The 22835-nt window shown below is 50.7% G+C and overlaps 1 protein-coding gene and 1 long non-coding RNA gene across 2 annotated transcripts in view; one reads left to right on the top strand and one right to left on the bottom strand.

Moving 5' to 3' along the window:
- The window catches only part of Mfsd4a (major facilitator superfamily domain containing 4A), a 30099-nt gene extending 15115 nt beyond the window's left edge, over positions 1 to 14984 (bottom strand). The window contains exons 1-4 of the mRNA XM_027934827.2: positions 14663 to 14984; positions 3922 to 4120; positions 2953 to 3213; positions 327 to 495 (exon numbers count right to left, since the gene is read on the bottom strand). Coding sequence (XP_027790628.1) covers positions 327 to 495; positions 2953 to 3213; positions 3922 to 4120; positions 14663 to 14892 — 859 coding nt within the window. The 5' untranslated portion in view covers positions 14893 to 14984. The remainder of the gene's footprint in view (positions 1 to 326; positions 496 to 2952; positions 3214 to 3921; positions 4121 to 14662) is intronic.
- Positions 11128 to 12598, top strand: LOC139701412 (uncharacterized). Its single transcript, XR_011703987.1, has 3 exons — positions 11128 to 11335; positions 11452 to 11529; positions 12141 to 12598. It is a non-coding gene; the product is annotated as an uncharacterized lncRNA (long non-coding RNA).
- Positions 14985 to 22835: the final 7851 nt, after the last annotated feature.

Here is a 22835-nt window from a genome sequence, read left to right on the forward strand (position 1 = left end):
AGAAGAGCCCTGGCAGGAGGGGCCTCCTTACTGCTTCCACCTGTCCCAGCTTTCAGCCAGCTGTTAGGAACATCCCCCGTCCTTCTCCCAGTCCTGGTAGAACCAAGGGTCAGAGAGGTCAAGTAACTTGCCCAAGGTAACACAGGCAGGGTTGAATAGAATGGACATTAGAGCCCAAAGTCTGTCTTCCCTGTTCTCTTGGCCAGGTTGCTCCATCTCCTGTCTCAAAGTTTTTGGAGTCACAAGTTTTTTTCTCTAACCATGTGATCTGGGTTCATCTCTGGGGAAGGGGTTACCAGGGAAGCCTCAGAGGCTGTGAGCCTCACCTGAGTATGGCTGAAACTTCGGGGGTAGTGAGGAGGCATCTTCCTTCTCTGGAGGCCGAGTCTCCAGGGCCAGCTCGTCTGCAGGAAGGAGCAAGGGCTTCCTCTGAGAGAAGCAGGTCAGCAGCCGCTCCTTGGACAGCAGAAACAGCACTGCCATGGGCACTGGAAGCTGGGGGGCGGGAGAGGTCAGCACAGCCCCGCAGCAGGCCTGCTGCTACCCCTCCGGGCGGTACCCATGCTCTTCTGCTCAGTCCTGGGAGAACACAGCTCCTTTCCAAGGGACCCACCTCACAGAGGAGCCACGGTAGCTAAGGAACCAGGTGGAAGGAACCAGGTGGCTGACTGGGTTTCCAGGTGGGGCAACTGAGGACCAAAGTTATCCCTTCCTTAGGATTGGAAGGGACCTTGGAAATAAACTAGAGGCCCAGAGAGGGGAGTCATGGTCACGCAGCTGGCTTGGGCAGAGCTATACCAGAACCTGGTCTCAGGATTCTGCTCGGCACCATGTCCACCTGAGGCTGCCCGGGTGAGGTGATGTCCTAGCAGGGTGCCCAGCTGTGCTCAGGAGCCTGTTGTTTAAACTGGAAGACAGACATGATCTCGTTCTGACAAGTCCATGTTTGTGAGCTCAGTGTTCGGTGCTCTGTTCTTTACACTAAGCCACTTAGGACCTAGCTGAGATTCCCCAGGGTGACAGGAAAGGTCTCCTCCTTCTGAGGTTGCCTGGAGAAGCCACCACGGCCTCCCTCGGGTGCCCTTGCCTGGGTCTGGCCACCCTCCCTGCCAGGAAGTGCTCTAGCAAGTCTGCTGATGCCTTCCTGATTTACTTTGGAAGAAGAGGAAGGAGCTATAGGCTCCCAGAAGCTGGGGAGCACAGCTAGCCACAGCTTCGGGGGAGCCCCTCACTCTCCCCCAGGCAGACTGGCTCATGCCAGCCTGAAAGAAAAAATCCACCCCACACTCTACTGACCTCTCCCTATGTGACCTTGAGAGACCTTCTGCATATTCAAAAGCAAGTCAAGGTCAGACAGTCCCTGGCAGCTGTAAAGTAGCAAATGGGGCCTGGGTGGGAAGAGACACAGCCCCGCCCTCAGGGAGTCCCGGGCCTGATGGGGGAGACGGCCCTTCCTCCAGTCTGCTGGGGGAAACAGGAAACCCACACAGAGGCCTGCAATGGCAGAATGCCTGGGTGAAGGCCAAGGGGAAACAGCCGGCGAGAGGCGTGATCGCTCAGGTGGGGCCTTCCAGGGAGGTGGGTGCTGGGAGGATCGCACCCAATTTTCAGAAGAATCCCATTCAGGGAAGGCAGCACCACCCTGAAATCCTGCTAATGCCTGCTAGTGCCAGGTGGGGTGTGCCTCTGTGTGAGGGAGGGTGTCCCATGTGCAAGCACCACCAAGTTCTCTTCTGTGGAGGGCTGGTTCCGACATAAACCAATGGGAAAATCCCAAAATCCTGTAGCAAACTAACTGCCTCCAGTCCGCACCTCACGGGGCAAGAAAAAACAGACCCTGTGCTTGGGCAGGGCCTTTGGGCTCCCCGTCCCTGTCCTTGATCCTTCCCGTCACAGGGACCCCTTGGAAGACACAGGTCCAAATCTGCATTGTTCCAAAACAGTGGATAGCATGAACAGGAAAGGAAGTGGAGGGCGAGGGGTGTGCTGCTGAGACCCCCCGAGAAGATTCCAGGCAGGGAAAGGAGGTCCAAGGCCACGGTGACCAGGGGGGTGGGCAGTAGGTCTCTGCCGGGGGGTGGGAGCAGGGGCTTCCAGCTCCACCTGGCATCTTACTGTCCCCTGCTCAGGGCCTTGAGCCAGTTAGGGTGGGACACCTGCTGTGGTGCCGTGCTCAGTGCTCAGGGCCACTTCAGTGCTACATGTATTGTGTCACTGAGGCTCTGGAGCAGCAGCTGTCTCTGAAGAGCCAACCCTGCTTAGTTCAGAGAGAGGCTCTACATCAGAGTGACAAACCACTCAAGGTCCTTGTCCCATAAGCGGGCCAATGACCACCTGGAACACTCCCCACCCCAGGCTCCATGCTAGGCCTGAGCCAGGAGGTCAGGCAGCTCTGGTGTTTCTGGATTGTCTTTCCCAAGACTGGGGTGGGGGTGGGGACCTGCTCTCTACTCCATGGGGGATGCTAAGGGGATCCTCCTGGGTTGCAGAGTACCAGAGGAGGCTTCCAGATGAAGACCTGAGGAACGGCTGGTTTGTCTGGGGCTGCAGTGGAAACTGGGTATCTGACGCGGCAAGAGGGGTGGTCTCTCTCTGCCCACACCATAGGCAATGCCCCTCAGAAGTCATCTTGTCCCTCCCACGGCCGTCAGAGGAGACCCTAACAGCGGGGCACAGGAGATTCCCCCCATGATGAAGGACCCCAGGGACCCCAGAGAGGAACCCAGCGTTGGCATGGTCTCTTCCAGGTCTGCTTCACTGGCTCACTGCCCACCTTCCTTGAGAACTGCAATCCAGAGGCCAATCCAGGGGGCTCAGCTCTCCCACCCTCTGTCTCCCGGCTGCACCCCTCCGCCCCAGCATGTTTCTCAGAATCTGCAGTGGAAGCTGGATGGACCAGGAGATGTGGACTGTCCACTAGCTCCTCACCCAGCCTGTCCCGGCGACACTCACATTGATAAGGGCCATGATCCAGAAGGCGTAGGACACTCGAACCTCAGTCCCGCCCTTTGGGGGCAGCCCAGGGACTGTCTGGTTGGACCCAGGCTGGGCTTTTGCATGGTGCAGGCCCAGGATCTGGGAGGCGTGGAACAGGTGGCTTCTGGTGGTGGTGTTTGCTGTGCTATTGGCAGGAAAGCAGTTGGCCTCAGACAGGAAGGGGTCTGCGATCAGGGGGCTCAGCAGAGCACCAAAGCCCACAAAGAAATGGAGCACCTGTGGGTGGGTCGGGGTGTGGCTCAGTCTTCTGGCCCAGGAAGCCATGGCCTGGGCTTCCACCTCCCCCTCTGACCGCACCTGGTGCCATTGCCCAGCCCCAGAGCGGGGAGGAAGAAGGACTGGGAAGCAGGAAAGGTGGAAGAGGGCGGGGTGGAGCCTGGCTCTCACCACCCCTGGGCTGGGATAACCGGGGGTTACAGAGGCCAATCCCCTCCCTCCCTCTTTCTTCCTTCCCCAATCAACCCCTCGCTGGGGCTGTTGAATCCACCAGCCAACATCCCACAGGGAAGAGGACACCGAGGCAGCTCTGGATGGGATCCTGGTGTCTTGGAGGAGAAAGAAGAAAATGGGAGGAGCGAGGGAAGGTGGAGAAGGCAGAGAAGGGGTCCGGAGAGCAAACGGGCCGGCCCTCCATCACCCTTTTCCAATTCACAAAGAACTTTCTCTCGTTAGCTCTGGGGTTCCCGTGACAACCTTGCGTGGCAGATAGAGATCATGACCCACTTCACAGATGAGGAAACCCAAGCCCAGAGGATTGAGTGACTGCAGGTGTGGCCCACTGGTAAGTGGTCACACCGGGCTGAGTCACCACCCTTGCCCAGAGGGAAAGCTTCTTAGGACATGGGGCTGGCAGAGAGGGACCAGGCACAGGGAGCTCTTGTGCTCCACCCCCCACCCAACCCCATACCTGCTGGCTGGGCTCACCTGGAGGAAGACAGCCGAGTCCTTCTGGTATATTCTCACCAGCTGCATGTTGGCCACCGTGTCGATGCAGCCCATGGCCAAGCCCGCCAGCGCCATGACCGAGGCCAACACCTTCACATCTCGGCAGAAGGGGATGACGACAAACACCAGAGAGATGGCCAGAGTAGAGGTAAAGAGGGCCCATAAGGACTGGGCCAGGCTGGGGCAAGGGAGGGGCGGAGTCAGTGGAGGGACCCAGAGCCTTCAATGGGGCACCTGTGTCCTTGTCCTCCACTGGCTGGGTGGTCTTGAGAAGCCCTGGCACTTCCCTATCTACTTGGTAGCAAGGGAAGGAAGCTGAGGAAGCTCTGGCCCACCACCTGTGCGTGTGGGCAAGCTGTTGAGCGTGCCTGTCTCCTCAGGGTGCTGTGAGGACTCAAGAGACTGTAGAAAAAGACTAACTGCTGTCATTGTACTCAGAAACAGTTTCAAGTTGCTTAAATTGCTTACTATTTTCCATCCCTCTCAGGCAAGCTGCTGTGAGTATGGTGAGGAAAGGGTGCCGCCATATGCCTGTAGCCCAAGGTGGGCCTCCGATCTGATCCTAGAAGTTCCTGAGCTGAGCCTCCTCTTGCCCAGGGGAGAGGTGTGCATTCCTCCTAGAAATGGGCAGAGGGGCCTTTCCTTCCAGGTGCTGACCTGAGCCACCAGAACCAAAGCCCACAACCTGGTGTTTAGGCCACTTGGTGACTCCTCAGGTGGCACAGGTCATGAGCCCTGTGCCTGGCTACTGTCTGGAAGGGAGGAAGGAAGGACCTGAGGTTATCCCTACTGAAACCGGTCTGAGTGGTGACCTGGGTGATCCTCCCTGTCTTCAGATAACAGAAGAGCCCATGGCAGGTGTTCTGGGGGCCTGTTCCATCAGCAAAGTATGAATAAATGGGGCCTCTAAGGCTCTGTCAAGGTCTTTGGGACAATTCTATTCAATAACCAGATTCTCAGAAAAAGGACTAAAGACTCATATTTTCAGGGACCAGCCTGAGAGGCTAACATGTGTGGGAGAAGCCTGGCCAGCAAGAAGTTTCTAAAAGGTTGTGGAGAAACTTTCTCAGATTATGAAAAACTGGAGGGTTGGGGTGCAAGAAGACCCCTCCGGGTGTCCAGCATGCTGAAGAGACTGGGGAGGCCCCCCGCAACCCTGCAGCCTGTGTCTTTTGCCAGAGCTTCCCTCTGATCCTGGTAGCTCCCCGTCCTCTCATCTGGCCCCATATCTGATTAAATCCTTTATCAGAAGAGCTCTGCTGATAGCAGCAGTTCCTTATTTTGTTATTTTCTCATTTCTTGTTTCCAGGCTGATCTGCTGGGGAGATTACTGTTTTGACCCCAGAGTGTTCCCAGCTCAGAATTCAGGGAGGGTGTGGGGGTGGGGTGGGGATGCCACTTCTAGGCCCGTGTTAGGAGGAAATGGACGGAAGGCAGGCTATGAGGTGGGAGGCCTGTGCAGGTCCCTCCTAACTCCTCTGGTTCTCCCTGGGGCGCCTGCTCAGGCAGTCGCCAGCCCTGGCAGCCTGGCCAGGCTGCCCCTGCCACCTCCCTGTGACGCTCACCATGCTTCCGTGTGCTTCTGCTTCCTGCACTGCTGCTGCCACATCTCATTTGCCTGCTCTTGGCACCCAGTTCAGAGGGGTTGCCAAGGCGCACTGTGGGCTGATAACAATGGCGGATCTCTCCTAACGACTCCGTCTTTTTCCCCTTCCTTGGCCTGAACAGAATAGACTAGGCAAACTCCCGGATGGCGACTTCAGAGACAGCAAGAGAATCTCCTATGTGTACCTCGAGCTTCCCTCCATGGACCCCAGTACTCAGCACAAGATCTCCCCTCACACACTTGGAAGTAAAGCAGAGTTGTCCCAAGTCAAGTGCAAACACTCTCTTTGAAGAGTTAACACATTCTCAGCCAGGTGTGCTGTGTAATCCCAGGGGCTGGGGAGGCTGAGCAGAAGGATGGCGATTTCAAAGCCAGCCTTAGCAACTCAGTGAGACCCTGTCTCTAAATAAAATATTAAAAAAGGCTGGAGATGTGGCTCAGTGGTTGAAAGCCCCTGGGTTCGATCCCCAGTATATATATATATATATATATATATATATATATATATATATATATATATATATATATAAAAGAATTAACACGTTCTCATTATTGCTTTAATAATCCTGAGTGAGGACTGGGGTGCAGCCCAGGGGTGGAACATGTGCTTAGCATGCCTGAGTTTCCACCTCCAGCATCACAAGACCAAAAACCAACCACGAAAGGGTTAAGTGCCACAACTGGTCCTGTAGTAAAGTCTTGAGGAAATGGGACCTGGGATCAGTAAACTGAGATGGGAGGAAAGTGCGGGAGGTGTAAAAAAATAAATAATGGATAATAACTAGTTACCATTTACGAGAGAGCCACTAAAGTCTGTTTACATTACCCAGGACATTCAGTGGACAAAAGATGCTATGAGACTGACTTTGTGATCCTGCCCATTTGACCCATGAGTGAACCTAGCTAAACAAGTAGCTGACAGAGCCAGACTCCAACCCAGGTCTTTTGGCTTTAAGTTCCCCCTGGCAGGCTGTTTTTCCATGGAGGAGAGTGTCTATATGTGTGCGGGTGCGTGTAAGGGGCAGGTGTTGGGCCACGGACCCAGCCATGCTAGAGGGGCTGTGGGCCAGCTGAAAGCAGAAGCTAGATTCTTCAGAGACTTGAACGGCAGGGTTAGAAAGCAACAGGGAGCAGCTGTAGCCTCTAGAACATGCGCCTGCTGGTGTCTTCACAGCTCTAAATGCCTAAGACTGCAATGGCTGCCCACCCTACCCCCAGCAAGCTTCCTGCCGCAGCCTGGCACCAGGCGCGGCACTGAGAAGGTGCTCTATCCAGGCTCCTGGGTGGTGCTACTTGGAATGGGAACAGTGCCCGAGGGCTTTCCTCCCACTCCACGTGGGATGACCTGGGGAAAAAGAACTGTCTGGAGGCTGAAGGAGGATTTTTATTAGATTATTTGATGGGGGTGATGGTGACAGAAAGATAAAGAATAATGTCGGGATGGACTGCCAGGAAGGTCCTGAGTAGAACAGTGGAAGATCCTTCCTTCCTTCCTTCCTTCCTTCCTTCCTTCCTTCCTTCCTTCCTTCCTTCCTCCCTCCCTCCCTCCCTTCCTTCCTTCCTTCGTCCCTCCTTCCCTCCCTCCCTCCCTCCCTCCCTCCCTTCCTTCCTTCCTTCCTTCCTTCCTTCCTTCCTTCCTTCATCCCTCCTTCCCTCCCTTCCTCCCTCCCTTCCTCCCTCCCTCCCTCCCTCCCTTCCTCCCTTCTATTTCAGATTGAACCCAGGGTCTCTTACATCCCAGGCAAGCACTCCACCACTGTGTTACAACCTCATCCTTTTTCATTTTGAGACAGGGTCTCACTAATTTGCTCAGGCAGACCTGATTTTTCTGTCTCGGCCTCCCAAGGCACTGGGATGTCAGGTGCGCATTACCAGATCCAGCTCAGCTTGTCATTTTTTTGGTGTGTACTGACAAATGCTCACTTTGTCATTTTTTTTTTTTTTTTTTAATTTTCCTTTTGTACCAAGGATTGAACCCAGAGGTGCTTAATCACTGAACCACATCCCCAACCCTTTTTATTTTATTTTTTTATTTTGAGATAGGGTCTCACTAAGTTGCTCAGGCTGGTCTTTAATTTGCAACCCTCCTGGCTCAACCTCCCTGGAATTACAGGTGTGAGCTATCATGTCTGGCCCACTTTGTCATTCTTAAGAAGAACATGAAATGTCCACAGGGGGCTTTTTTTTTTTTTGGTCCCCAGGGCCAGTGACAGAAGGAGCAGGCTTTGGAAATGCTCTCACTGTGCTTCCTGACAGGAGTCAGGCTGTGATTTGAGTCTGACACCTACAACTGGGGCTGGGAGGGATGAGCCCATATTGGGCCTGGGTTCTTGGGGGGTGGAGACCTGTTCTAAACAAATAGGGACATATGTATCACAAAAAATCTTGTTTTTTGATCCCAGACTGCCCACCCTTCACAGTTGCTTCAGCAGGGCTGTGCCTGAGCATTCCAAAAATCAGTCTGAACAAATTTCTTTAAAATGATATATTGTTGCCAAGAAAAAAAGAAGTCCCAGATCCAGACTGAAAGACATTTATTGCCTTTTTAAATGACTTGGTCCATGCCCCTTCCAGGAATGTGGGTAATTGGAAATTATGGAATAAGAATGTGAAAAGAGTTTTGGCATCAAGGATGTAGTGGGATTTATAGTCAGAATACTAGCTTCTAGGCCCACCTCTGTCCTTCCTGGAATATGGTTTAGGGCAAGTCACTTAATATTTAGCCCTCTGAGCCTCAGTTTCCCTCTGCTATACCCACATAGCCTCCTCCAAGGCTGCTGGGCAGTGCTCACCACCCCACCCCTGAGCTCACTAAAGGTCAATGCTGGGCATAGACCCCTGGGTCTCCCCCAAGCCTACCTCTGCACCTGCACCTGTGGCGACTCTGAGATAATGATCCAGGATCTGTGAGAGAGACCTGAAACTGTCCCTTGTTCCCTACTCACCTCTACACAACATCCCAACTACAGGGGCAGCAAGGACCTGAGAGTTCTACCCATGCAGCAAATCAGGAAACTGAGGTCCAGGCAGGGCAAAAGCATGCAGTAGAAGAGAGCTGGGACGTGGGACCCAATCCAGGCAAAGCCCAACAGAGTGTCATTGACCTTCCTTTCCCTGGCCCTGGGTTCAGAGGTTAACTCAGGCCTATTAGAGGAGAACCTTTATTCCCCCACAAGACCAGTGTTTCTAGGGAAGCCCAGAAACAGCCTGGACAGTCTCGGAAACCTATGTCTGGGCGATGACCAAGGTGCTTACTAATGTCTTCACACAGAAGGTGCAAATGTGGGGGAGCCAGGGTCCTCTCTCTCCCAGTCTAATTGTGGCTCTGCTGGAGGTGCCTGCCTGGCTGTGTCTGCTGTGTGACCTTGAGGACAGTGCTGACCCTTCTCAGCCCAGGTGTTCTGCCTTCCCCAGATAGATACGTGGCCACCTTGACTTGGACCTGCTTGGGGCACCTGCTTTGTCACCTGGTTCTGTGCAAAGAGGAGGGACTGAATGGCTCCAAATAAGAAGAGGTCTGGGCAGTTAGGTGCCAGTCCCCCATTCTTGCCCTCCACCCCAGAGTGAGGAAGACTGCTGCTGAGGCCCAGCCCCAAGCCATCTGGGCAGCCCCAGGGTCTGGAGGCACTGACATTCACCTACGCTTTTGCTCAGGGGCTCCCACTAGACAGCAAGGGTGCTCAACATCTTCCTTCCTCCTTCCCTGCTCAGTTGGACAGTTTCTTCTTTGAAGGACCAGGGGAGAAGGACAGCAGAACTGTAGAGCAATCAGAAGCCCAGCCCCTATCCATTCCCAAAGGGGCAGACAGCTCCTGGATGAGATGGCATGGGATTCATGGACAAGAAACCAGGAGGCAGGGACCCCCAAGGAGCTAGGACATCTTAATGATTCTATCTCAAGCTAGAATGATGGCAAAGAAGAGAGGAGGCTTCCCTCCCAACTCAGTCATCCCAGACTCCATAGTGACATCTCACCTTTTTCAGGGGCTAGGATTGAGACTGGGGGGAGTCAGGAGAGGGGCACACAAGCCTGACCGCCCTGTTAGACCCAGGGTAGGGCTGCACCCTGTGCATGACAATATCCCTGTGCAGGGCAGACTGGGGTGCTGGGCCAAAGGGATGTGCACCTTAGACTTTCTTGAACTTGCACCTGTCTGCCAGGCCACCCCTACCCCACCCCATTCTTTGCACGCCTGGCTATCTCTGTTCATTCAGGTATCAGCTTTAATGTCACCTGCTCAGAGAGGCCTTCTCTGAGCACTCAGCTAAAATAGGCTCCTTCTCTGCCACTCTTCCTCCCTGTCCTGCTTCATTTCCTTTAACTCACCACCTAAAATTGCCCTTCAGAACATAAGCTCCATAAAAGCAGGGGCCTTGTCTGGCATGTTCACCTCTGAAACAGGGTCTGGCTCCAGAGAGAGAGATGTTCAATGAGTGAATTAATAGACAGAATGAGTTTTGAGGTTTTTTTAAATGAAAAAATTGATATATAATTTGTATACTATAAAATTCAAATTGTGTGTGTGTGTGTGTGTGTGTGGTACTGGGATTTGAACCCAAAGCCTACTATATACTAGGCAAGTGTCCTACCATTGACCTACATCCAACCCTTTCCTTAAAGTTTTATTTTGAGACAGTATCTCGCTAATTTACCCAGGCTGGCTTTGAACTTGTGATCCTCCTGCCTTAGTCTCCTGAGTTCCTGGGATCACATGTGTGTGTAATCCACCACACCCAGCTTAAAATTGTACACTTAAGGATACAATTCCATGGTTTTGATCATGTTCTGAGTTGTGAAACCATCACCACTTGGGTCATCTCAGAAGGAAAAACCCATATCCGTTAGCAGTCACCCCCTCACCCCTCTCCACACCACCTCCTGCCCTAGGCAACTGTAACCAATGCTCTGTGACGACTTATTCCCCCATTCTGGGCATTTCACATAAGTGGAATCATATACTCTGTGGTCTTTTGTGACCGGTCTCTCATTTAGCATAATGGCTGAATGGTACCCCATTGCCACATATTATTTATCCACCCATCTACTCTTGGGTATTTGGTTGATTTCACTTATTGACTATTATGAATAATGCTGCTATGAACATTCATATGCAAATTTTTGTGTGGATACATGCTTTCATTTCTCTTGCTGGGTCCTATGGTGACTATGTTGAGGTAGGTTTTTAAAACAACCACCATATCTGGTGCTGGGATCCCAGGAGGCTCTGGAATGGATCTAGGGCAGGCTGAAAGGCAGAGAAGCCATGAAGGGACAGGCAAAAGGTTTCTGGATGGGAGGTCAACCAAAGCCCAGCTCAGAGGGGAACTGGATTGGGTTGTGTTCTGGGCACAGCAGGGAGCCAGAAATTTGTGGGGCAGATCTCAAAATTGCTTAAATGGGGTGTGAAGAATGGGTTTGTTACAAGGGGCAGGAGGACAGACAGAGCTGGGTTTGGGGCAGGCAGTACTTGCAGACTAGAAGGAATTGGAGAGAGAGAGGTGGTGGGGGAGGTGGCTGAGGCAAGAGTGAATAGGGCAAAGGGAAGACTTTGACAAGCCTTCAATTCAGATGGTATTGACGGGGAGAGGCCAGAGGAGGCTGGGAAAAGGCTGGGGAAGCTATGAAAGTCACTTATCTGCTCCAATAACTCCGAGATAAGAGAAGTTCTCAGCTGCCCAGAGTGGTTGGACAGGTCCACAAGAAACCCGGGAAAACCTGTGCCTTCCGTCTAAGTGCCCTTTCCCTGTCCTGTGTGATAAAGCACAGGCCTCTTCACCTGCCAACAGGTAGCTTTTCTTTCTCTCTTCTGAAAGGTTTCCTTCTTGTGCTAAGCAAGATTTTCCTAAGGACGGGCTAGTTCAGGTTCTTATGGCTGTAACTGCACCCTTCTTCCTCCCTCCAGGTCTGCATGTGGTGACCTCTTTCAAGGTCTCTGTCTATGCTAGAAGCCTCAGAGACAGAGAGACAGAGACAGAGAAAGGTTGGTGCTACCTTGAGCAGAGAGGGGCTCAAGTCCTCCTGGGCATCCCAGCTCTGCAGGCGCTGCCCCTCCACTGCCTGCCCTGGGAGGCATCCAGAAGGCGCCTCCAGTCCAGGGTCCTCATTTTGGGCTAAGTAGTAGGCAAGCCCTGTGCAGAGCCCAGAGAAGGAGGTGATGCCTGACTCTCTGATGTGTCATTCGTCACTTTCCTCTGCGCCCTCGCAACAGCTGGCCCTTGAAGATTTGTTAAACGAATCCCCCACTCCTGAGTGCCAGCCTGGCACACTGGCTGGTAATCACTTAAGCTGAAAAGCACTTGTGGGGGTATTAGCTTTTCAACTGAGGCAAGGCTGTGGCAGCAATGTTAGAGACTGGTGCAAGGCTGACGGAGGCACTGTTTATTTGGGGGTGGGGGGCTACCTTGAGAACTACCCCAAGGGAGCTAGGTGCTTGACTAGACTTAGGGTTGCATCCCCCCATTTCGACAGGAAGTCTGCTTTTTTGCTTTACACTGAAGGAAAGAGTTCTTTGTGACATTTTATGTTTGGAGTAGGAGGACTGAAGTTCAGAATTTAAACTTGAACCACTGATAGGACCTATCTCATTCTCAGAGATCCCAGCAAGAAGCCCCAGAGGCCCACCATTGGCTTCCCAGGAGCTGCCAGAGTCCAGAAATGCTCAATCCATGAAGATTCACAGGGATACTCATCTCATGCCTATGCCTCCTCCATAGAATTGATGTTGACTGCTTCATCAAGCCACTGCCAAAGTATTAGTTCTAAAGTCAAATACCGAGGTACAAATCCTAGCTACGTCTCTTCTTAATAACTGTGTGATGTGGGGCAAGTTTCTTAACCTCTCTGTGCTTCAGCTTCCATATATAACATGGAGAAAAAGTACTATTTTGCAGAGTTGTGGTGAAAATTAAATAGACTGATACAAGTAAAGTACTAATAATGCCTGGCATGGAGTAAAGTTCAATATTATTGTTATCATTATTGAGTTTCTTTTCTGTGAGTCTATTTTCTCGGCAGGACCCTCTCTGTTGCCTGTTTAGAGAGCCCCAATTGAGTAAGAGCCACTGCACAAAACTAGCCAGGAAGAGATGACCCAGTTGGGTGTACATCTCTGCTCATGTCACAAAAGCAGGCCTGCCAACCTGTCACTTAGAATTATGTCCTTTCGCCTTCCTGTCTTTTGAACTATACATATTCCTAAAACATTCCAGGTAAGAAAGCGCATAAGTCAGAATACTGAAAACACAACACAATACCTCTCAGATTTAGAGATACTCTCTCTTCATTTCTGATTAAATTTCTAGGTAGAATGGATCTTGAGCTTTTTCTTGAAGTTTTCTGAATCTCCTATACATCTAATCTTATTCAAAACCCGTGAAAACTAGTGGTGTACATAAGGAGACTTATTATTTATTTCTTTATTTATTTGGTACTGGGGATTGAACCCAGGGCTACTCTACCACTGGGCTCCACTCCAAGCTCCCTTTTTATTTTTAATTTCAAGACAGGATCTAAATTGCCCAGGCTGACCTTGAACTTGCAATCCTCCTGCCTCAACCTCCCAAGTAGGCTGGGATTCAGGCAGGCACTACCACACCTGGCTGAGATTTGGGTTTTTTTTTTTTTCTTTTTGTTGTAGATGAACACTATACCTTTATTTTATTTATTTATTTTGATGTGGTGCTGAGGATCAAGCCCATTACCTCACTCATGCTAGGCAAGCGCTCTACCACTGAGCCACAACCCCAGCCCAAGATTTGGTTCTTAAAAGCAGAATTCTTTGGTTTAAAGAGGGTTTGGGGGAAAACGGGGCTAATCACTCCCTCATTGCTAATGATGGGTAAGTGTAGGTGGCTTAAACTAGGGTCCCCCTGCACTGACACCTATAATTCTTCTCTCCATCAACTCTGGAAGTGAGGTGCAGAGGAAAACTCACCCTTCTGCACACTCCTAGGAGTGAGCCAGAGGGCAAGAGCTCTTGGCTCAGAAGGGCCCCTCCAGAGGTTTCTCAGGGATAGCCCAACTGTGGTTCTGTTCCCAGGCCAGCTGCCTGATGGAGTCCCTGCAATCCAGGAAACCACTCAGTCAGGAGGGGGGACTAGGGAAATCGGACAGCAGTGTCTGGTGTGAAGTCACCTATTCCCTGGCTCTGGGTCTGTTTTCCCAGTTGTAGGCAGTCAATCCTGCTGTCCTTCCAGAAAGGCCTGGTACAGGTGGTCCTGTCCAATGAGCCAGGAGAAGGAGTCTCTACAATGGCATTCAAAGGGGCATCACTGGGCACTAGGCCAGGGAAAGTCCAGAGCTCTGTACTTCTGCAGAGGTCAGGGAGGAGTAACATGGGAGTAGGACTGGAGGGGACCTTGGCACCAGCTAGGAGGATCACTTTACCAAGTTATGGATGAGGCTCTGGGCCTTTCTACCTAGCCTCACCAATGCTGTCAGTGTGTGTTCTCAGAGACAGAAGGGCTCTGACTTCAGGGGCCAAGCAGTAACCATGTCCTGGCTCCCTCAGGGGCCACCACATAGAACCAACCCACCAGCCCCGTAGCCACCTGGGTAGATGGCCGTCAACCGATGTGGAGCTGACTGTGAGTGTAGTCACCCCGGGCACCTGGTCAAACCACAGGCCAGCCCTGGCAACCAGCACTGCCCCTGAGCTGGCAGTCCCTCTGTTTTTCCACCTCACTGCCAACTGCACCCCCTTTCCTGCTCCCGGGCAGCTGGGGCCACCGACAAACCTCAGACAAGCTGCGCAAGAGGGGTCCCTCCCCACCTCTGCAAACTCCATCACTCCTCTGCCCACGGGCTGGGTTGGGGGGAGCGGATGAGGGCTGGTTTTACCCTCTTACAGGGGTAAGCAAAGACAAATAAATAATCCAGAAGTCACCTTCAGTCCCTAGAGTTTTCCGGGGGAGAGCTGGGGTGGGGGAGGAAGGCAGCTGTTGGGCGAGGGCCGGCACAGCTGGCAGAGCTGGGTAAGGTGGTCGCCGCCAGCCAGAAGGTGGGAGCGACTGGCAGCCTGCGGCTGCAGGGGCAGCGATGAGGCGGGGGGCAGGGAAGGGAGGTCGCGGACAGACCTGGGGCCACGAGTTGGGACGCGCGGGCGAGGCACTCACGTCCTCTTGAAGACGCCCCCGAGGGCGCTGCCCAGCAGGAGGCAGAGCTGCTGCGAGAAGAAGACCCAGGAGATCTGGGGCAGGGAGCTGTGCGTCTGGCAGCGCAGGTCCAGCAGCGTGGGCCCCAGGAAGGCGATGCACAGGCCGAAGCTGAAGAAGACGCTCCAGTAGGTGAGCGTGGGCTGCAGGTTGCGGCGGAGCAGCTCCGACACGCGGCCGTCGCAGCCCATGGCCTCGGCTGCCGGGCGGGCTCGCGGCTGTGGCTCGGAGCGAGCCGGGTGCCCGAGTGCCGCGCGCCCGCGGGAGGCCGGCCGGGCCCGGAGGCCAGTGGCCGGGAGGGAGGGGCGGGGAGGGGCCGCCCGGCCAGGCCCGCCCTCGGTCCGCAGCGCGGGGACGCCTCTGCCGCCCTGCCCGCGTCGGCTCCGAGCCTCCCTCGCGCGGTGCCGGGCGCCCGCCTCCCGCTGCTCGCCGAGCACCAGCGCTCGCCCGCCCCCGCGGCGGGGACCAACCCGCGCTCCCCGCGCTCCCCGCCCCCACTCCCAGCCGGCAGCCGGCCACCGCCGCTACGCGGCCCCCAGGGACCCCGCGCGCCCACTGCACAGCCCGGCAGACTGAGCGCCCGAGGTGTCCTGGTGCTCCCAGCGAGAGGCTGGAGAGCGCGACCCGCCTGCGCTCTAGCCGGCGGGAGAGCCCCGAGGCCTCCCCGACACACCCGCGGCTTTGTCCGCGGAGGAGACGCCGCGGAGCCTCAAGCCTGAAGCCCAGGGGCTCCGCAGATGCACTTCGAGGGCCTGTCAGTGCCTGTCTAGTTTTGCAATATGGAAAGCAAAATGTCATATATGCATTTTATCTTAGGAGAGTATTCGCGGCTTCCATATAGTCTCAGAAGCTTAAGTTCATTGTCTTTTAGAATGAAACCCCAGGATCTTCCCCACACCAAGCTCCCAGGAAGGGCTGAACGTCTGTCTTCACCAGCCATCTCATCTACTCCCTGGAAGGGTGCGGGAAAGGGGATGATGTTCTTATTCTGATCAGACTCCATCTCGGTCCTTCCCAGTGTGGGGAGGGGCTGGAGGAAGGAGAGCAGTGACCTGGAGTAATCCCAGGGGGAAATCTGAAATAATTCTTAGAAGGGGGCCGCGGGAAAGAGTTTTGGGACAGTTCTTTTTTTTCTGTTAGAAAAGGACTTGGTAGGGCATAGGGGGTTATTTGGACTTCCAGGCTGGGTGTTCTCCCAGGACCCTGCTGGGGACCCAGACTGTCCCTCTCCCAGGCGGCCACGGTGGGTTTATATTTGGCCATGGTTCCTGTACAGGCCCCAAGAGGCAGAGCAGTAAGCCCCTACTGTGTATCCTCTGCCCAGATGTTCTAGTAGTGGAAAGAGTCATGACATCATGCCCATTTGCCTGCCAGGGGACCAAAACTGAAAGGATCAAGGAAGTGTTTGGGTGGGTGATCCCAAGAGGATTTGGCATGAGGTGGGGACAGCCAACTTCTCTTGCAGATGAAGGTTCCATCCCCAGCCTCTGCTCCTTCCCTCTCAAGACGTTGAGTCCCAGAGGAGATGTCCAGGGTCCCTTGGGCTCAATTGCTCTGTAGATGATGATTAGTATTTACCAAATGATGATAATGGTGGGCCTGCGCAGTACTTGTAATAAAATGAACAGTTATCCTCTGAAATAAGGACAAATCATAATCACAGTTTTTGAGTCCTCTCTGCCACTATCGCAGAATTCCAGAACCATAGAGTTGGGAGGAACAACCTCCAACAAAGTCCCTATCCCACCATAGTCTCTGTTAAGTGCTGGTCAGTTCTGTTCTTGTCTGACACCTGTATCGATGAGGGCCTTCTCGTCATTCCCTGGAGATCTGCTTCCAAGGTGGGTCAGCTCTGGTGGTAGGAAGGGTCTTGTGCTAAACTGAAATGTTCCCTATAACTGCTCCCCAGAGCCCCACAGAGAACAGATCTGCTCTGTGCATGTTAATTCTTCACGTACAAAGGCTTTGCCTAGTGTTTTTGTTTTTCCAGCCTGAACACCTGAAATTATTTCATAATTTCCCTAGCTGGTGCTCTCCGCTGCATTGCCCTGCTCCTCTGCCACAAGGACAATGACTCTGCCACAGTGAAGCAGCCCACAGTGTATGGGTTGCTAGGAGCCGTCTGTAGCTTGATCTGGGGTGGTGGTTACTGTCAGGACTCAAAGAATAATAATACCCTCCCCCAATTTTGCATTTTTTGGTATACTAAGCAATTTAACCTAAAGAAAATTTAAAAGTCTGAAAAGAAGGCTCAGAATCCACATCATTATAGTTGTGTGTGTGTGTATGCTGGATATTGAACCCAGGGTCTTAAGCATATGCTCTACCACTGAGCTACATCACCAGCTCCTCCTGCAACCCGTCTTGTTTCTCTTCCCTCCAGTGCACAGAGAGGGGCAGTGGAATTCCTTTATCAGCATTAAGATCATACTGCAGAAGGGAACCCAGTTACCTTCTATCTTCACCCTGAAATCCTGTCATCTGGCTCAGAAAAGAAAACTGAGAAATGTAACATACCTGGATGGACTTTCATGACAAGCTAATGTCTGTTCTTTGGGTTCCTTCAGATTCCAAGAGAGTGTCTCCATTCACTCCCCTAAAAATCCTTTAAAAGTCCTCAGAATTCACCTACATTTATTTCCCATTCTCTCCCTCCCCTAGGGAAAAGGGTATGCAAGTTCCTGTATAATATTAAGCATGTGGGGACTACACCTCGTGGCATGCTATGGTTTCCCACTTATGCAGGTTAGTAAATTTGTACACCTTTTCTCCCATTTAAAAAAAAGTTTTTAAACATTTTTTGGTTGTCAATGGACTTTTATTTTATTTATTTATATGTGGTGCTGAGAATTGAACCCAGGGCCTCACACATGCTATCAAGCGCTCTGTCACTGAGCCACAACCCCAGGCACTTTTTCTCCCATTTAATCTTTGTCAATTTATTCCCACAAACTTCCAGGGGACAGAGGGAAGTCCCTCTTCATCCCTACATTACAGAAGTATCAATGTATGTGAAAATTCACTGGACTGCACACTTAAGATTTTTGCACTCAGTTGTTTGTAAGTTATGCTGCAATAAAATAGTAAGAAACAAAAATAACAAGCAAAAATGAAGTGAGGCACTCCACTGTGAATACAAGACTCAGTCCCTTTAGAGGCAAAAGACCTGTTTGGTGCTGGCACTGAAGGAGACCTTGGGTTGAGACAAACCGGTAACGAATCCATGTAGCAATGGGGTTCTGTATGAGGGATGGTTTGAGAGCCAGGAGAGGAAGTGTCTGATTCCACCTAGAAGGCTCCATGGAAAAGGTGACTTGGGACTTGGGTCAGGAAGATGTGCATGGGGAAAGACTTTGCTTATTCACTCTCTTTCTTTATCTCTTCTTTTTTCCAGTATCACACAGTATTGACCTCCTGTTGATCAATTTAAACTCAGAAACCATGGAAGCAAAAGAACTGGATTTGGGATCTGAGAACTGCAGTTCTAGAAAGCACAGAATCAGACGGCTCTGAATGAGTGCTCCAAAGAAACTCAGATTAGCCAGGACTTTAAAAAGGAAGGAGAAACTGAGGACCAAGGTAATTCTGCAAGGTACATGAAAAGAAAGGTGTTGACATAGCAATGCTTTCTTTTAGACTGTACATCATTGGGCCATTCATGATGGATTGCTGGGCTCTCTAGGTGTAAAGTTCATTTGTCATTTGTGAGGCCCCTTACCGCTGCAGCCTCCAATAAAAGGTGTTAATGGCTTCACAGCCTTGGCCCTGTTCAAAGGTTCTCATTCCTGTGTCATTTTCATGGCCAGTTTGAGAATGTCCTTTCCCAGGCAACAGCCTAATAACATGCTAGGCCTGACCTCTAAGGCCTCTGGATTCCATTTTAAAATGTCCTTCAAAGGTCAGTTTTTATCCCAGTTTTCTTTTGGATTTCACATTCCTCTTGGAACCTTCCTCAAATAAATTCTAACTAAGCGCCATTTCCAACAAGGGCCTCATCTGCCTCTCTTTACCCCTACATGGTCCTCACAGAGTCAGCTCTTATAATCCACTAATTGCTCCTTTTCCTCCCCGACTGAAGCCATTTACACCTTGAGTTCTTGATGTGGGGTTGGTGTTTACCTACATCTTAACTCATAATGCCTTGCTGAGAGCAGGTCCTGGATAAATAGCTGGTGAGTGGATTATTTGCACAACACCTTTACAATGACTTTTAGTTTTACATTTATATAGTTTATCTCCCAATTAAAACAAGTTCCTCAAGGGCGCTGGCTAATCTATTTTTCCCTTGTGTTATGTATTCAAACGTCTCTCTCTCTCTCACTCACACACACACACACACACACACACACACACGCACATGCGGATTTAACCCAGGAACACTTAACCACCAAGCCACATCTCCAGCCCTTTTTATTTTTCATTTTGAGACAGGGTCTCACTAAGTTGCTGAGACTGGCTTTGAACTTGCAATCCTTCTGCTTTACTCTGGAGTCACTGTGATTATAGGTGTGTGCCACCATATACTGCTCAAATGTTTATTCTTGAGGCTGGAATAAAGCTCAGTGGTAAAGCCCTTGCCTAGCATGCCCATGACCCTAGATTCATCCAAAACACCCCACTAACACCAAATCTCTTCTTGGTTGGGGCATTTTGTAGTCATTTTTTAAAAATGTACTGTCGATGATTTATTTAAAATTTCTCTTGTGTAATAAAACATATATTTTATTTTTAAATAGTCTATATCAAACTTTTTTTTTTTTTTGGTACTGGGGATTGAACCCAGGATCATTTTACCCCAGTCCTTTTCATTTTTTATTTTGGGATGGGGTCTCACTGAATTGCTTAGGACCTCCTTAAGTTGCTGTGCTGGCCTGGAACTTGCTATCCTCCTGCCTCAGCGCTGGGTTTACAGACATGTACCAATGTACCACCACGTCCAACAATGTGGTCATTCTTACATTTGAAAGGCAAAATCTTGGTTTGGGGGCTGGGGATATAGCTCAGTGGTTGAGTGTTTGCCTAGCATGCTGTGTAGGCTCTGGGATCCCCCAACACCTCAAAAACAAATAAAACAAAAACCCTAGATGGCCCCTTAACTACCTTCTAATTTCCCTTCTTATAAATTGAAAGGGAATTGTGCCCATCTCTCAAAAGCTCCAGAAAGCAATCTGAGACCCCGAAATGTGGAACAACTGAATCACCGGAAAGAGAGAGTCTGCAGAAGTGAAGATCTGTAGCTCTGGAGACCAGTCAATTCATTGCTGTGAGGGCCAGCTCCCTCCGGAAGTGTATTTTGACCTTCCTAGGTTCCCTCTTTGGGGGCTCCCAACCTATCCCAGAGATAATTATCTGTTTATTTCTGCTCTTCCAATGCACAAACCTCACCATTGGGTTTATGCATTGCTGGGAGCCCAGATTTTCAACTTCCCGGTATACTGAAGTCCTGTGATTACATGTGGAAGTTGATAAGCAAAAACCCCATCACAGAGCTTGGCCCATCCTTAGGTAATCTATGTCCTGGGAATAACACAGGAGAAGGTAAACAAGATACTAGAGCATCGAGGAAATAAAAGCCAGAAGCCCTTACCCACTGAGATTCCTTAGGATACAAACCCATTTTGTTTTTGTTAGTTTCTATTATAATTGAAAACCTTAAATATATTTTTTCAAATGAACAAGGAGCTGTATCACCAGCCTAGAGGGGACTCACTGAGGCTTGGACTGATTATCATGCTTGGCAGGATCTTTGAAGTGACCACAGGCCTGTCCTTGGTCCCCAGGGCCCTTTGTGATTTCTGCTTCCCAGATTGGCAGGAGCAGGAGATTGAAGCCTCCAGTTTAAGGTCATTAAGCACATCCTGCAGTGTCTCTGGCCATTCTGGGGCATAAGGCCATCCCTCCCCCCACTTCCGGAGTTTATCATCTCAGCGGCCACATCACGGCCCTGCTGGCCAGTTTGGAGAGTGGATTGGCAGACTCTGTCTGGAGTTGGTATGGGTGGCGGATAGCTTGTGCCAGGACCACACCTGGGTAGCCAGGTGACCTACCACTACATGAACAGAAACAGCAGACGTGGATGTGTGCATGAGGTGCCTCCTTTAACAAATATCCTGATAGGGCTGGGGTAGTCGCTCAGTAGTAGAGCTGTTAGGTTGCCCAGCACATGTGAGGCACTGGTTTCAATCCTCAGCACCACATAAAAATAAATAAATAAAGTTCTTATGTTCATCTACAACTAAAAATATTTTTAAAAAATATCCTGATAAATTCTTTAGTGTTCAGTCTGCTTGGAAGGTGAAGGAAGTGGTCACTGCAGGTGTCAATGAGGATAGGAGGAGAGGAGGAGGTGAAATGACTCAGAAGCATCATAGAGTTAGACCAGTGGCCACAAACATCCTGGTGAGATGGTGAATAATATGTGCTAGTGCTTAAAATTACCAGCTGAGTCAGGTGAAGCAGTGCACGACTATCCCAACGACTCAGGAGGCTGAGGCAGGAAGATTCAAGTTCAAGGCCAGCCTCAGAGACATAGCAAGGCCCTCTTCATCTTAGTAAGACTTGTCTCAAAATAAAAAAAAAATAAAAAGGGCTGGGGACGTAATCTCAGTGATAAAGCAACCCTGGGCTCAATCCCCAGTGCCAGAAAAAAAAAAAAAAATTACCAGTTGAAGCTAGCCTAACTTTGAGTGTCTGGAATTATCTAATGCAAATGAAACCTCCCACTCACAAGCAGAACTCCATTTCCACCATCCCTGCCCGTAGCCACTTGGCCTCAGCCTGAGCATGCTGAGGCTCAGAGTCAGAGGGATTTAGTCCATGCTGTGAGACCTGTAGAAAACTGAGCCTTTGGGTGTCTCTAAAATGGAGAGAATCACAGTCCCCTTACAGTGAGAAAACATTGCAAAAGTATATAACACAAGAGCTGATACATTGGGTTCCCATAAACCCAAGTTTTCATCATTATTATTATTAACAAAAGCACAAACAACTCTCCGTTTATGCACACTAGGACGGGGGCTACCAGAGTGTGCTTCTGAACCAGCAGCAGCAACATCAGCAGCATGTCCCTGGAAACTAGTTAGAAATACAAATTGTGAGTCTTGCCCCAAACCTGCTGAATCAGAGACTCTGGGAAAAAGGCTCAGTAATTTGTGTTCTAACAACCCTCCAGGGCATGCAGATACAGCTAAGGTTCGAGATCACTGCTTTAAAGCTGCAAAGAAAAAGTCTAATTCTCATTCTGCAGAGAGTCACTCACCCTTTGAAGACACTGTGTTCTTTGTTCCTAACATCATCTTCTCCACTTTCTTCAGCCATTCCTCATGTAGTGGGTAGTTCCTTTGTCCTTCTTATCTTGCCATCATGACATGCTCTGATTGTCTGTGACCCTTTCTTTACAAAGGGTGGCTCCCAGCCCTGCAACCCTGGACTCCTGTGGTCTGAGCAGCACTTAGTGCAATGTTTTGTTTTGTTTTTAATTTTTACTTTTTTATTTGTTCTTTTTAGATATATATGACAGTAGAGCGTATTTTGACATACTATATATACATGTCCGATTCATTCTACTGTCTTTCCTATTCCCATCCCCCATTCCTTCCCTTCATTCCCCTTTGTCTAATCCAATGAACTTCTATTCTTCCCTTCCCCTCCCTTATGAGTGTTAACACTCTCACATCAGGGAGAACGTTCGGCCTTTGGTTTGGGGGATTTTACTTAGCATGATATTGTCCGGCTCCATCCATTTACCAGCCAAAGCCATAAAGTCATTCTTTTTATGGTTGAATAAGATTCCACTGTGTATATATACCACATTTTCTTTATCCATTCATCTGTTGAAGGGCACCTAGTTTGGTTCCATAGCTTAGCTATTGTGAATTGAGCTGCTATGAACATTCATGTGGCTGTGTCGCTATAGTATGATGATTTAAGTCCTTTGGGTCCTTACTGAGGAGTGAGATACTGAGTCAAATGGTGGTTCAATTTCAAGTTTTCCAAGGAACTCCATGCTGCTTCCCAGAATGGTTGCACCAATTTGCAGTCCCACCCTTAACGTATGAGTGGACCTTTTTCCCCACATCCTCACCAACATCTATTGTTACTTGTGTTCTTGATAATTGCCATTCTTTCTGGAGTG

The sequence above is a fragment of the Marmota flaviventris genome, chromosome 12 (assembly GCF_047511675.1).
Source record: "Marmota flaviventris isolate mMarFla1 chromosome 12, mMarFla1.hap1, whole genome shotgun sequence".
Taxonomy (NCBI): domain Eukaryota; kingdom Metazoa; phylum Chordata; class Mammalia; order Rodentia; family Sciuridae; genus Marmota; species Marmota flaviventris.